Below are 16,431 nucleotides of genomic sequence, written 5' to 3'. Positions count from 1 at the left end.
TCATCACAACAATCCTGCGAAGTAGGTTGGACTAAGAGACAGTGACTGGCCCAAGAACACCCAGTAAGCTTTATAGCAAGTGGGGATTTGAACCCTGGTCTCCTAGGCCATAGTGCAATACTCTACCTATGACACCACACCTGCTCTGCAAAAATCTTGGACACAATTGATTTATGGCTGCTTCCTGTGATGGCCGCACTATGAAAACATTACCAATTAAAGCAGACATTTTGTTGGTGAGCAGTACTTTAAATGCACAAGGTGGATCATAAATACATACTTATCCAATACAGGATGTGATACTATACTTATAGGAAATACCCACTAATTGCTAACAGCTTTGTTTCAGCCACAGTAATCTAGTGAGACCTCTGTACTGAATTTATTAGAAAATGAAGCTTTCTCTAGATTAGGGATAGAAAAAACAGATGCAACAAAATGAATAAGGTCAAACAGATTAAAATAAAATTTGAAATCAGGAAGGGAAGCACACCTGTGAATTTAATGAGGGTTTATATCACCTGTTTTGCTCACTCACATTTTATCTAAGGCAGGAGAAAGGCCTGCAAAGGGGTACCAAAATGTATTGGACAACATTTCTCGTTTGGACTGTGCTCCTCCCATTAAATCCTGCTGTGCCACAAAAACCAGCAAATTCCACAACACTCAGTGCATCCTCCCCGCTGGAAGCAGCCTACCAGCCCAATTTGTTGAGTGCTTAGTCAGAAAAAAGTTGAGTGCCATGAGATTGAGTCCTTTCCTGGCTGATGGCCTGGCAGTGGAAGCTCTGACCAGTGAATTGTCTCACCGGGCTCTATTGGAGGGATGCACCATGCTGTCTTAGTGCTGAGCACCACTTTGCAGAATCCAGGTGATTCACCACTAGCACTCAAACACTTTTAAATTGCATCAAGCCATTGCCCCAGAACACTTTATCTGTTATAGCTTTATATGTATTTGTTTTCTGGAATTAGGTTACAAATTGCTTTTGAAAGGGCGAGCAGAAGAAAGAATGGGGAAAGTTCATAATTTATTTAGGAGACCACTGTAAGCAGATGAAAACATTCGCAGGATTTTAATCCCACTTGTAATGTAACAGATATTATGGACAATCTGGATAGACACAAAACATAGACTATGAAATAACAGGCAGTTGGAAATGATCATAGGACCCAAGGAGTGGACTGGGGGAGCGGGGAGGTCGCGAGATTCAGAGAAATCTCATTTTATGGATATGTATTTGGCACTGTAACTAATCAAATAAAAATGTTTGTTTTTTTTAATGAAAGGGCGAGCAGAAGCTGGTGTGCTTGTTGTGAGAGAGGCAGCTATCTAAGATTGGTAACCACCACAAAGAACTGCGATTAATCCTCAGCATTTTAATTAATGCTCCACGAAGAATCTAATTTACATGTAGACACAATCTCTGCACACCCAGAGTAACCTTTATCCTCACGCAGACCACGGGTGTGAGAAAAATCAGTGTCTGAAGACACAGAGCCCCAGAGTGGGGCAGTTTCACGGTTAATTGTTTCCTTATGCATCTTGCCTTGCACATCTAATAATAATAATAATAATAATAACAACAACAACAACAACAATACTTTATCATTTATACACCGCCCATCTGGCTGGGTTTCCCCAGCCACTCTGATTGCACTAACACATACAGATCATAGCTGTCAACCTTCCCTTTTTTTGCGGGAAATTCCCTTATTCCAGCGCCGTTTCCCGCTGCTATCCCGGATTGTTAGATATCCCGTAGACTGTCCCCGGGACAGGTGAGGCTGCTGATACCTTATTTTCGAGGCTGCTGATCCCTTATTTTCAAATCTGAAAGTTGACAGCCATGATACAGATATGTGCCTGTTTCCTTGTTCAGGTGGCCCTCTGGAGTGCAATCAATCCCTCTTTGAGGAGGCATCAATGTATTTGGGAGTGGGAGGGAACAGAATGCCACTGAAGTATTTTCCTACAAAACCAACATTTTATCTGGGAAAAAGTTTCAGCACCAATTTGCCCACCTAGCCAGCTCATAAAGACAGCCATTTAATGCCGCTGACTGCATCGGCCCCTTCTCCTGCCCTCCTCAATCTAAAGGCAAACATCAATGCTGGGAATTTTAATGTAAAGAAGCATTTAATGAAATCAGCGCTGGGGGAAAGAAAGCAATCCACTTCTATGGGAAAGGAATTAATCAAGTCTTGTCTCCACATTGAAATTTCAGTGCACTGATCGTAAATAATTTCAGACAGACTGAAAGAGACACACAACTTCTGGTAAATGCTTGATGGGAAGGGAAGTGAGCAACGGCTATTCTGGCTAAAGTTTCATTCAGTATAGAAATATATTCAGAGCAAAGCAAAGAGGGAGGAAAGGTTGCAGGAAAGAAGAGACAGAAAACAGCAAGATGCAATGATGAAAAAGAAATGGTTTCAAGATTCATACATCCCCACTCCCCTCGTTCTGAATGTTCCTCATGTCACATAATTCTCCCTAAAGCCATTAAACACAGCAATCCTATGTATGTTAACTCAACAAGTGCTATTATGTTCAAAGGAGATTACTCTCAAGTAAGTGTGCACTGGGTTGCAGCGACTGAAGAGCAAATTACCGTATTTTTTTTTGCTCTATAAGACTCACTTTTTCCTTCCTAAAAAGTAAGGGGAAATGTGTGTGCGTCTTATGGAGCGAATGCAGGCTGCGCAGCTATCCCAGAAGCCAGAACAGCAAGAGGGATTGCTGCTTTCACTGCGCAGCGATCCCTCTTGCTGTTCTGGCTTCTGAGATTCAGAATACAGTGGTGCCTCACAAGGCGAAATTAATTCGTTCCGCAAGTCTTTTTGTCTTGCGAGTTTTTCGTCTTGCGAAGCACGGTTTCCCATAGGAATGCATTGAAAATCAATCAATGCGTTCCTATGGAAACCGCCTTCAGACCAGGTCCGGGGACAGTTTGTCCCCCGACCTCTTCTGAAGGCTGGGGGGGGGGGACAAGGGCTTTTTTTCCCACCGCCAGCCTTCAGAAGGCTGTTCTGAAGGCTGGCGGGGGGAAGAAAAGCCCTTCTCCCCACCTCACGCCCTGCAAGCTCCGGGGACAGGAGGGCTTTGCTACCGACCGCCAGCATTTTAAAAGCCCCCGGGACAGCGGAGACTTCTCCGCTGTCCTGGGGCGATTTTAAAATGCTGGCGGGCGGCAGCGAAGCCTCCGCTGTCCCGGGGTGATTTTAAAATGCTGGTGGGCGGCAGCGAAGCCGACGGCTTTTGAAGGCAGGCGGGGGGGAGCAAAGACTTTCACCCACCACCGGCCTTCAGAAGAGGTCCAGGACCTCTTCTGAAGGCCGGTGGGGGGGCGAAAGTCTTTGCTCCCCCCCGCCTGCCTTCCCGGGACAGTGGAGACTTCTCCGCTGTCCCGGGGCGATCTTAAAATGCTGGTGGGCGGCAGCGAAGGTTTCCCTGCCGCCCGCCAGCATTTTAAAATCGCCCCGGGACAGCGGAGGCTTCGCTGCCGCCCGCCAGCATTTTAAGATCACCCGGGACAGCGGAGAAGTCTCTGCTGTCCCGGGAAGGCAGGCGGGGGGGAGCAAAGTCTTTGCTCCCGACGGCCAGCATTTTAAAAGCGGTCCGGGATAGCGGGAAAGCGCAGCGCAATTCCCTGCTATCCCGGACCGCTTTTAAAATGCTGGCGGTGGGGAGCAGAGCCATTGTCATGACTTAAGTCTGAAAATGTTTGCTCACTATGTACAATGGGTGGCAGTCTTTCTCCAATGCTCCCCCATCGCTTATTTAGTTGGAAATCATTTAAAGTAAACTGATTCCATGTTGGCTGGCATATTGCAATTTCTTTTTCCGTGAGTTTTTATTAAAAGGGCTTATTTCTAGTGGATTTGTTAAGGTGCCTTTCCATTTTGCTAATGAGAAAGCTGAAGGCCATTACCTGTTCTGATTAAGATCTTACTGGGAAGAAATGTGATGTGTACATTATGAGGACGTACATAAAGGAAATATGTAGCATATCCAATCAATCAGCGGAGAGGCTGACAAAAGGGGGGGGGGATCATATTCTCGTTCTGTGAATAATACTGATGGAAAATGTTGGGAGGATGGAAAAAGAAAATGCATTTGAAAGGTGACTCGTGGGCATCAACTGAAATTATATTGGTATGATGATCAAGGTTATTATTTGGGGGAAATGTAATTAACAAAATGAAAAATGAAAGTAACAATTGTCATATTTTAAAGCTTAGTGACACCTTTCATCCAGAGCATATGTAATAGTGATGTCTGCCAGAAATTCTAAATAATTCTATATAATTGAAGATGGACCTGTGAGACTCTTGTTTTAAAGTCTATAAAGAAGACGGGGCTTTCATGAAGAAATTTGCTTTCAATTAGGAAGGCTTGACTAAGTCTTAGTGTGGGGGACAACCAAGCAGGTTAAAACACCACGTAAAACACAACAAGAAATGGTTCTGTGGTCTCTCTGTCTTTCTGAACCTGCATAAAAGGCTTCAGCTGACATAGAGGAAGATTCTGTGGCCCACTGATCGGTTAATCTTCCAGGATAACCAAGAGGGGAAATAGTACCACAGAGAGCACTTCAGACAATGCAGGCAGACAGATATGCAGGCAAACAGAATGGATGATCCAGCAGAGCTTTTCCATCTTTACCACCTCCAACTATAATCTTTGCCACGATGCAGGATCTTTTGGAGACTGAAAATGGTTTCGAAATGAGAACCGTCTGAATATATTTCAAGGCATAGCCTGAGCCCACCATAGGATATGCACTGCAAAATGGGAGCTGGGGGTGGGGGTGGGCTTGATCTGTGTCTACACACTAGCAAAGCTGACAAATCATGCAGAACAGCACACAGCTAAATTTTCTTAGTTAACCTGAGAGGTGCTCCAGACTTGCGTCTTATTGTTGACAGAAGACAAACTCTTTATCTACTTTCTGCACACATGCATACTTCAACAAAGCTCTATCATGCCCTCCCTCTATTCACCCTTTCTCTAAGGTATAGTTCACATATATGACATCAGGGCAGGTAAAGATGTGGCTTGCACCACCCACCAGCTGATCAGTGGCACCTGCAAAGCCCATAGCATGCCCACCTGACAAACACAGCCCACAGGGTAAGGGAGAGAGAAGGTTCTGGCCTGCCAGCCAGATGCAGTTCCTACCCTTGTCCTAGTCTTTCAAAAGCTATTCATCAACATTCAAGAATTCCCGCTCTGTGCCTATGCTCCATACATGCTCAAGCAAGTAGTACATGATGTTCTGTTCTCAAGACCACAGTACAGGCTTGTTGAGGGATACACGTTCCACAAGGCTCCTGCAGGATCTGATAGTTTCTTAGCTTCCCATCACTCTCATTCACTCCTAGGCTTCGGTATGTTAGCCATATGGCACTGCAACTGACAGAAAAGCTCAAGCATCTTTCTCCTATACCAACCGGTGTTTATTGGCAAAATCTTCCCCATCTATATTAAAGCTGGTTTCAAACAAGAGCAGTTACAATCTCTTGACGCAGGCAAATCATTTGCAAATGCAAGCCTGCCATTTGCCAGCCGCGCATGGAACGGGTTTCTCTCTCTGAAAAGTAGGATTGAAACAAAATAAAAAGTACTTCCCCCGCAAGGATTCCCATTACAAAGACTAGCTTTCATTGTTCTAGGCTTATTATGTCATCATATATACCTAAACCGTGTTGAACTTCAAAATCAATAACGCTAATGTTTTAAAGGTATGAGGAGAGAGTCTTTTCAGAGATGAAAAAAGAGACTCAGCAGTTCTCTCAATTACGGGCTGATTTCAGAAGGCGATGAAGTCTGCCTGTGGAGGTGTGAGTCAACCAACCCAAAGAGGAATTATAATTGTACAAACTGAGACAGCAGCTGCTTATCACTCATCCTGGCCTCAGGACTGAAACTTTTTGTTAACTGAAAAAGATCACAGGAAAGAAGGCTAGGAAAATAAGACTGTCGAGAAAGAAAATAAAACAGAGACAGATGCTGTCCTATCACTACCACAAATAACAATGTTAACACAACTTTCATATTTACCATTAATGTTTTGATTATAAACCACTAGTAGCTATTTAAGTTCTCTGTGTATCTTAATTTCTGTTAAATATAACTTGATGAAAGTAAATATTTTATCACAGCCCACCCTATTCCTATGGCTGCGTTTTGTTTTAGCTATTATGTTAAATTTTAGATTGTTGTAACCCACTCTGGAGTCAGCTGCTAAATGGCAGGTGAGAAAAATTAAATTAGGGGTTCTCAAAAGCCAGCTTCTCCCCTACATTAAGAAAATGTCTACACAAACAAAGCATCACTTCAACCCACTGAAGGGCAACTCCGGAAAGAATCATTGGGGACGGTGAATGGGAGGCAAAGACAATTCTGAAAAGATCAGCGATTCTGCTATACGCAATATTCTGTGACTGAAAGCTGAGGTAATAGGAAATATTTTGGAGGAGCACCTGAACCTCCCTACTCCTTGGAATGTCCTCTGATCCAATTGACAAAGACCATTCCTAACAAACATGGGAGCTAGGAAGTCCCACCGAGAAGCTCCTGGGAAAAGCTACATATCTATTGGAATTGAGTCATGAATGGCTACCCTCCACATTCCTCATCCAACGAACGTTCACTGGAATGAGAAAGTGAATTGACTTCGTCTCTCTTAGCGCCTCTTTTACATTACGTTCTCTGCGACGAACTTGCTGGGAGTCTTTTGTTTGCCCATATAAACGCTCAGCTGAGGCAAATATTAGAGAAAATTCTTAGAAAGCAAAGGCTGAGCTCACGAAGGCAAACATTTGCGTTAGCTGGCTGATTTGCAGAGTCGATCCAATTCAGCTGGGGGATATTTTACTACAAAACCTAGGGCTTTGAATGTTCAGAGGGGGGTGGAGCTCCAGTTCTCTGCAACAACACATATCCCCCCCCCCCTGACAAGCTAGAGCAGGATCAATTATACAACACAGACAAAAATATGGAAACCTGGGATTTGATTTACTCCAACCACAGAATTTCCCTTTTTGCCCGGGTGGGGGGCTACAGACAGCAGAATGCTTCCTTTTGGTTTCCAATTATAGAATACCTAGCTCTCACTTTAATCCATTTTTAGAAGACTGTTACCAAGTGCACATTTCCCCCCTGCAATGTTCTTGATGTGGGGGGGGGGGGGGGAGATTAACATAATGGAATGAATTATTTACTCACTTCTCATCAAAGATGCCCAATCACTCCAGCCACAGGGGATTGGCAATCTATGTTGTAAAGCGTTAGGAATTATTCCCTTTTGTAAAATTATACGCTACCTGTTGGAACTGTTTGTCACAAATTCTATTATTACCATTTAAAAAACAACAAAACCAGGGGAAGGGTCTAGCTAGCTTGTTTTTATCCTCATGTTTATCCTCATTTTAAATGCTGTGCACAAAAAGCTGTTTCTACTACACTTATTTTAACTCTGGCATATTGGATATTCATAAAAAGCACTTGTTTAATATATCATTATATCAGTAAGAAAAGCGAGGGAGAGTAAAAGAGGCTCCACGCCCAAAAATGGAAGACAAGAAAAAGTGAAGCCTCAGGTTTAAAATATTTTTTTAGCTATGATTTTGCTCTTAGAGCAAGTTTGATTTTTACAGTCACGTTAGTATGTTCTTTCAATCATTGTGTGTTACAACTAGCCTTAGGGTTAGCACCCAGGGGCCTCATTTGACAGCACTGTCCCTTTGGGCATTGTCTTGGCATATATATTGTGTCTTGACCTGATTGGCATCCTATATCCTTATAAAATGAGACTCTTTGGGGGGGGGCTGTTATTGGATTATTGTTCTTATTTTCCGTGAACCGCCGTGAGACCTCCGAGTATAGGGCGGTATATAAAGTATAATAATAATAATAATAATAATAATAATACAGTCGTACCTTGGATGTTGAACGGAATCCGTTCTGGAAGTCTGTTTGACTTCCAAAACATTCAGAAACCAAAGCACAGTTTCTGATTGGCTGCAGGAAGCCACATTGGAAGTTCGGGTTCCAAAGAATGTTCGCAAACCAGAACAATCACTTCCGGGGTTGCGGCGTTCCAGAGCCAAAACGTCTGAGTACCAAGGCATTTGAGATCCAAGGTACGACTGTATACACATTCCCTCTCTCACGTACAGCATGGCTTAATATGTCATCTGAACCCAAGACTGTAGTTAAACTTCCTCCTCTTTAACCACATTCTGTAGTCCAGAACAAACCTTGGCTACAGTCTGAAAAAGCACAATTCACTTGCTCCCAAGGCACAGGAACCCACTGCACCAATAGTTCAGGAACCATATGATTCCCTTGAGTCTTAAAATCAGCCATTAAGAACTTTCGCACAGCACAGCTCTCGCTAAGCTATGTTTGACGTCCAACATTTTGACAAAAGTAATTACGGTGAGACGCTGCTGACAAGGCGTGTTCAAAATCTCATTTTTCATCCTGAGCCGATGAAGAATTTCACGGGGGAAACTGTACGTAATACCTCTGAGTGCTACAAACTGGACAAATTCATAGTGCAACCTGAGAAATTATGAACTTTGGCATCACGACGTTGTGATGCATAGACTGCTGCACCTTAAACAGAGTGGTACGAGGACACATTCTGTATCTGTATCCAAAGCCCCCTCTGGACATTATGAACAGGGAATTACAACATGAGTTGCAACATGGAGCCACGCATGCCAGCCCCAGTCTCAACATCTGTGCACCTTGAACACTTCACCCCCAACCTTCCCTGAGGATATTTCTCAACACAGGAATACCATTGGTCCACCTAGTTTTGTAATATCTACGCTGATCAGCAACAGTTGTCCCTAAATGGCCTCGGCCCAGTATACCTCAAGGAGCGTCTCTACCCCTAAGTCCGGACACTGAGGTCCAGCTCCAAGGGCCTTCTGGCGGTTCCCTCACTGCGAGAAGTGAAGCTACAGGGAACTAGGCAGAGGGCCTTCTCTGTAGTGGCGCCTGCCCTGTGGAACACCCTCCCATCAGATGTCAACAAAATAAACAACTATCTGACTTTGAGAAGACATCTGAAGGCAGCCCTGTTTAGGGAAGTTTTTAATGTTTGATGTCGCTTTATTATTATTAATAATATTCTGCTGGGAGCCACATGGGAAAGCACATTTTGATCAGGACCCCTGATAGTTCAGGGCTCCAAGCTGTGTGGAGGTGCTTTCTTTGTGTTTTGCTTAAGGGACAGCATTACTCTTTTGTTTTCTTGCTACTTGCGATTGATTTCTATTTCTCAATACAGTGGTACCTTGCTTCTCAAATGCCTTGGTGCTCAAACAACTAGGAACCTAAACACTGAAAACCTGGAAGTCCTGACATAAGTGTTCCGGTTTGAGAACATTTTTCGAAAGCTGAACGTGCTCTCTTTGGAGTGCCATGCTTCCGTTTTGAGTGTTACGCTGAGGTTCTGTCAGTTTTTGCTATTTATTTTGCATTTTTGTTTTGGCAGCTTTTTTGTTTCGTTTTTGTAACTGTGTGGAACCCAGTTCAGCTGATTGATTGAGTGACTGCAGTACATGGTTTATTGCTTTCATTTTATGGATCAATGGTCTCGTTAGATAGTAAAATTCATGTTAAATTGCTGTTTTAGGGGTTGTTTTTAAAAAGTCTGGAACAGATTAATCCTTTTTGCATTGTTTTCTATGGGAAAGTGCCTTGGTTTTGGAACACTTTGGCTTTTGGAATGGACTTCCAAAATGGACTTTGAAAACCAAGGTACCACTGTATAGGAAAGACAAAACATCTGAATACCAGGGTGATCAGGTATTTCATCGCTTCCAATCTTCTCTTGTTCGAGGAGCCTTTTATGCCTAGATCTTCAAGGACTTTATGCCACATCTTGGCTTGTAATGGCGGGATGTTAGGTAGATGAACATTGCAATTTTACCTCACATAACAGATGATCAATAAAGAAAGTAAAAGAGCTTCCAGATTTAGACCTGATGAGAGAGCTGTTAAAAATGTGCAGCTGTAACATCTCTAGGGGCTACACTGTACACACTTAGAATAATAGGAGCTATATTTTCATTTTAAAAAGAACTTTGGTAAGCATTATGGGATTTAGTTGATGACATAAACCGTGAATTATCAAAGCATGCAGAAATCCAACTGCAGATAAGGAACAGATCTAACAAAGCAGGTAGTCCACAGAGGGCTTTTGGTGACACTGTAAACCACCAGTGGCTGTGGGTGATCCAAAGAAAATATGAGATACCGAATATGTAACAAGTTTGCTGTGCCGCTTGAGATGTTATCAAATTTGGGGCAACAGCAGAAGCTAACAGAGTAAGAGATAAGAAAATGTGTCCTGGAATAACTAGTTTGTTATTCCATGGAGGTATTGCCAATGACATTGTAAGTCGGGAAAACAGAGAGAGCATTTTGCAGGAAACAAAGAGAAAAATCTCGGTTACATGATTGATATATTAAAAAGGGGATGGGGGAATTAAATAGTTTATCTAAAAGGGATGTACTCCTGTAAGCATGAACACCTTGGTGCTGCTGGGCCTTACACACAAATGGCATCTGAAAATCTCCTGTTTCAGCCGTTTCCCTCCTCATTACACCCTCAAACTGACAAATGGCATGAAGCATTGAAATTGAATAATTTAAAAGTGGATTAGTGCCATTTACTAAAATATTTCGGATTTGGTTCTATCTCCTGCTTGCAGATTCGCTGTCCCCTGTAAGGCCTGGCTGGCTTCTGTGAGGTGAGGTTGAAAAAAAAGAGATAGTTTTTCATTTCCTTTTTAGGGCCTTTGGATCCTGCAGATTAAAAGCCTCCAGTGCCCTCTCTTATTGGGGGGCTTTCTGCTGGCACAAAACCCACCACCAATAGCTCCCCCTACCAAAGCTGAGGGTTTTGTCATGGCAGCAACACACCATCCTAAGCCCCAAAGCTATCAATATTGGGGTGGGGGGTGGACTTTTAGAGCTGCTTTTATTTTTATTTTTATTTTACTATTTATTTGAATGGACTGTTGCTGTTTTTGTCAGCCATGCACTTAGCATTCACTTCAAAAAATATTTACTACACTGTATTTGTATCGCTACTCCGGCTATGCAAAGCTATGTTGAAAGTGCAGAAAATAAATTACGTACGATAGATCAGTCTACCAGTAAAGAGGCACTGTAAACGACTCAGATAACTTTTGTTGGCATCCGCCTATCTTGTGAGACTCCAGGGATGAAGTCAATCTGGTGGAGAATCACAGTGCCTCCTGCTGTAGCTCCAGGGACCAGCAATGTGTAACTGCAGCCTCCTGAATTGTTTTTGCTGTGTTATCAGCACCAAAGTGACCTCTCATGGGTGCAGGACTGGGCAGTGTGTATGGAGGTATTGGGCTGCCCAGATGACAAGACCCCCCTCTCGGCCTTGCTGATGTGGTCCAAAGGAAAGCAGAGCCATACATTTGGCACGAGCTTGGCTGCAGGAGCTGCCAGAAGGAGGTGTACAAGGCACCATCCAACCGTCTTAGGGACTCTAATCCAGATTTTTGTAGGGTTTACTTCCTAGCCTTTTCTTCTCCTGAAGATGCAGTGTGTACCAGATAGCTTTGTTGTTGTTGTTGATTAGTCGTTTAGTCGTGTCTGACTCTTCGGGACCCCATGGGCCAGAGCACGACAGGCACTCCTGTCTTCCACTGCCTCCCCAGTTTGGTTAGACTCATGCTGGTAGCTTCAAGAATACTATCCAACCATCTCGTCCTCTGTGGTCCCCTTCTCCTTGTGCCCTCCATCTTTCCCAACATCAGGGTCTTTTCCTGGGAGTCTTCTCTTCTCATGAGGTGGGCAAAGTATTGGAGCCTCAGCTTCAGGATCTGTCCTTCCAGTGAGCACTCAGGGCTGATTTCCTTAAGAATGGAGAGGTTTGAGCTTCTTGCAGTCCATGGGACTCTCAAGTGTCTCCTCCAGTACCATAATTCAAAAGCATCAATTCTTCGGCGATCAGCCTTCTTTATGGTCCAGCTCTCACTTCCATACATCACTACTGGGAAAACCATAGCTTTAACTATACGGATCTTTGTCGGCAAGGTGATGTCTCTGCTTTTTAAGATGCTGTCTAGGTTTGTCATTGCTTTTCTCCCAAGAAGCAGGCGTCTTTTAATTTCGTGGCTGCTGTCACCATCTGCAGTGATCATGGAGCCCAAGAAAGTAAAATCTCTCACTGCCTCCATTTCTTCCCCTTCTATTTGCCAGGAGGTGATAGCTTATATAAGTGCAATATTAATGGGAACAAATAAATAACAAATGAAATGAAAAGAGAAAACTGGGGTGGAGGAAAAATGGAAAGCTCCACTGCTACTAACCCCTAACACCATCATGCCTCACAATTTCCAAAGCTTCTGTTTGACAAGGAAAGATTCAATAAATTTATGGCCAAAAATAAAATTAAAAAAGCAGATGTTCAAGTGACTCTTGCTTCTTCTTTTTTTGCCACATGCTATCTTGTCTCTGAAGAAGATTTCTGTGCACCTCTCCACACAGGGGAGATGTACATTTCTTTCCCCCTGCTCCCAGATGAAACATTTGGCAAAAAGCTATTGTGCAAGCCATTTCACTCTCAGCCACAGGTTTAAATGTGTGAAAGAACCTTTGGAAATGCTTGAGTCCACGGACTGTGAAGAATCTGAGCTAAAATCCTTAGTAGAAAAATATCTATGGAGAGCAGTGTTGCAAATTGGCTTTTTCATAGAATGGTAGGATTTCAAAGTATTCCACTATTCTTACAGTTCGACATGGACACCCCCCCCAAAAAAACATCCCTATTTGCGCCAACCACCAGCTCTAATGCTCTTTTAAATAAATGCACAGGGAGAAGAGATGTAATTTCTGAAGATTCATGTTTCTAACAAAATTCAGCTGTTACCTTAGAAAGATGTCCTGCCTTGAATAATTTTCATTTCAAAGTTCTGCTTAAAACAAATGGTGAGATCTTCATGGGCGAACTGGAGTTTTCACCTGAGCGCCCCACCTTGCCCAAATTCAGCACTCAGCAGCTACGAAGTGATTCTAACTCATCATAAATCTCACTTGAGGGGGGAAAATATGAGTACATAAATTTATATATTACAGTGGTACCTCGGGTTCCATAAGCTTCAGGTTACATACGCTTCAGGTTACAGCCTCCGCTAACCCAGAAATAGTGCTTCAGGTTAAGAACTTTGCTTCAGGATAATAACAGAAATCGCGCTCTGGCAGCGCGGCGGCAGCAGCAGGAGGCCCCATTAGCTAAAGTTGTGCTTTAGGTTAAGAACAGTTTCAGGTTAAGTACGGACCTCCGGAACGAATTAAGTACTTAACCCGAGGTACCCCTGTAGTTCAATTTTCCTTTTTTATTGGACAATAAAGACACACCACATCCAAACCAACTCAAGAGCTGTTTCAGAGACCTGTTGTTAGTTGTGAGACTTGTAGAGTTATATTACTATTGCAAATACATGTCTGAAGCCTTGAATCTGTTGGACTCTTTTCCCTTATTGAAAGGAGGCTATTGTGGCAGTTTCTCAAAAGGGGATAATAATCAGCAGGACTGCATATCTCCCAGTACTATGGTAGGATGTTAGCGGGGAGGGGGTGTTATCTCCAATACTCATTGGAAGTAGAAGTGACAGCATGTTGACATTAAAGCTTCCTTCAGGAATAAACTTTACAAAAGGGGAAATATTATACAGCAAATAAATGCTTCTGCTGAGATGCCAGAATATTGTTCTTGATGCCTCAGAAATGCTATTGCTGAAGTAAAAGAAGCTAAGTAACTGATTCTGGGAACTGTGATCAGGCTATTTGGTTTTATTTTTCAAAGGAGGTTTTATATTGTATCCCCCATTCAAGCTGTCAATCACAGCTTTTATTAAACCACAAAAGTGATGTCAGATCAATGGTAGTTTAAGACACATTATGAGTGACAGCCTGATGATGGAGCAATTTCAGAATCCTTTTATTATTAAACATAGACTAATGCTTCTCTCCCTCTCTTTCCACCCCACTCCCAAGAACGCATTTTATTGTTTAGGGTGAATGATACACACGAGTCTAGCTAGGCAAGGCGTAAGTTTAACAAAAGTGCTGATATTCATTTTTATACAGAAAATATCATAAATATCACAAATTAAAAGGAGCAGGTGTAAACTGGGAGATAATACCATAATACTGTTACAGATTGGGGTGCCCAAGTCTATTAGTGAAATTAGTAAATGGTAATATGTGGATTATTGAATGGAGGATTTCAGGCCAATGGAAAATGCAGACTAAGCTTCCTTTCCACGCCAGTGCCTCCCCTGGGGTGACAAAAGGTGTTGATGACCCACATCAAAGAGGAATCCCTGGGCATGGGCAGACAAAGGTTCCCAAGGTGCTGGAGAGGGAGAAGGCTGTGCTCACAGGGAGTTGCCTCTAAAAACTAGGCTTGGGTTAGGAGGCAGATGGGAGGATCTGCTTGGAGCAGAGGTGTACTGGGAAGAAGAAGGGGAGGCCATGCAGTCAGGCGCTCTTGGCTGCTATCTGGAGAGGTATGGCTGGCTGCCTTAGACTCAAGTTGGCTGATGCAACAAGAGAAGCAGGGAGAGGCACTCTGGAGATGGCAATGCTGTAAGAACTGCAACTCCTTCCACTTACACTCAGGTTGTATATGTGGCCAACTCCCAAGAGACTGCGATCTACTCACAGTTAAAAACTGGCAGTGATCCACCCCCTTTGGGGAGGTTAAGGTCAAAGTTGTTGAAGTGGTTGAGCTTTTTTTAGGAAGGAATGCCCTGTTTTCTGGGGGTTGAGCTTCTTTGGGCGGAGGCAGTGATCTGCCACAGATGTCCAGTGATCTACCTGTTGGACGTGCCTGGTATATGTGAATAAACCAGGTATCTTAAAGTCGCCACAGTCTCTGCCATGTCTTGATTCTCCATGAGGAAAACTACCCTGAGTGAGTGCCGGGAACCCCCTGGAATCTTGTGCAGAAATTAGGTGTTGGTGTGTCCCCTTTGTGACAATGCCAATATCCTTCACAAGCTTCTCTTTCGTGCAGAAAGTAATGAGATATATTAGACAATGCTTAATCAAGAAGGCAGGTCTTCTCATTCCACTTCTTCCCTACTCAACCTCCTGCAAGGCATCAAAGCTGGCCACAAAAGGGGACTGTGATAGTTCCACATTTTGAGAACTGGACTCCATGATTCTCATGCCTCTTCCAGTCCAGCATTTGTGGTTGCAAAATGACTCCCGGGTCTTATCCCAAGACTTAGAACTAACAGAGCAAAACTGTGGGAGCTGAGAATGTGCTGTCAATCTTTATTTGTGTGTCTTTTGTGATTTTAGTCACTGATGGGTAAGGTCTGCTAGGTAGTTACCTAGCAACTATAATATGCTTCCTCCAACCACTTTTCCTAGAACAGCAGCAATCTCAAGAAGAAGAAAGGACCACGTCGCACCATAAGAAACCTCCAGCTATCTGGGATTTCTTTGGAAAGAAACCATTATGTGGATTTACAAAACTTCCCCTTCCTTTCATTAGTTCCAGTGATGAGGCACTCTGCACCGGAGTTGACACTCCATCATTCAACATGGCAACGTGACCTGATTCTAGAGCAGGCAGTACATGACGGGGGAGTCAACCCCCTGCTTTCGTTCCTAGATGTGAACTTTTCCTACTCGAGTATTAGCTTGTACATCTGACAGCAAACCTCGCACTCAGATTTTGTGGCACAGGTGAAATTTGTCTTTTAGAATTAATTAGGCTGTGAAAACACTTTGCAAGTCTGCATTTTGGATAAACACAAGTCTGTATTGTATCATTAGCCTACCCCATGTTTGTTAGTACACTCCCAGCCAAATTGCTAGCAAGGAAACCCTGAGGAGGGCAGTTTTGGCTGAAACATATGCTATGCTGATTAACAAAATGGTTTGTCAAAGGAAGTGAATGTATGAATGCCTTTTGATAAAAGTAGTTTGCATATTGCAAGCTTTTAAATTAATCTGGGACAGAATGCAGCAGATACTAATGACGCAGAATAGTTCATTACTTTCTGGCTTGTTTGTTGAAAACAGCTTGTTGAAAGGTAGCCAATGGTCCTTTATAGCACCCTCTTGCAGATTTTTAAAGGACAACATTAGAAGTGTGAGCACAGTGGAAATTTATTGTTCGTGCTTTGTATCTGCCATAAAATGTGATCCTGTTGAGATAATTACAGTCACATTCTTTTCCTCATCTGGCTGGAGTCATATGGATTGCAGTGCCCCGAAAAGACTCTGCTCTGCAAAACAGAGCAGGGCTTTTCTGAATTATATAGAAACTGGCTCAAAGTAATTAATCCCAAACTATTGATAAAGACTACAGCCTGCTGAGAAAATAATCACAGGGAAAGGGTCAGC

The 16,431-nt window shown here is 43.2% G+C and overlaps 1 protein-coding gene across 10 annotated transcripts in view; it reads right to left on the bottom strand.

The window, feature by feature from the left end:
* The window catches only part of RBMS3 (RNA binding motif single stranded interacting protein 3), a gene marked incomplete at its 3' end in the record, with an annotated part of 741,806 nt that overhangs the window by 16,969 nt on the left and 708,406 nt on the right, over nt 1-16,431 (bottom strand). The window contains exon 14 of one of the 10 annotated variants that reach the window (XM_083705905.1): nt 16,236-16,313. The exons of the other annotated variants lie outside the window; for them this stretch is intronic. Coding sequence (XP_083562031.1) covers nt 16,251-16,313 — 63 coding nt within the window. Of the gene's footprint in view, nt 1-16,235; nt 16,314-16,431 lie in introns of those variants that run through there. 10 annotated transcript variants of the gene reach the window in all.

Source organism: Podarcis gaigeae, assembly GCF_964106915.1.
Source record: "Podarcis gaigeae genome assembly, chromosome: 12".
NCBI classification, from domain to species: domain Eukaryota; kingdom Metazoa; phylum Chordata; class Lepidosauria; order Squamata; family Lacertidae; genus Podarcis; species Podarcis gaigeae.
Note: the sequence above shows the minus strand (reverse complement) of the source record. Positions and strands in the feature narration are given on the sequence as shown.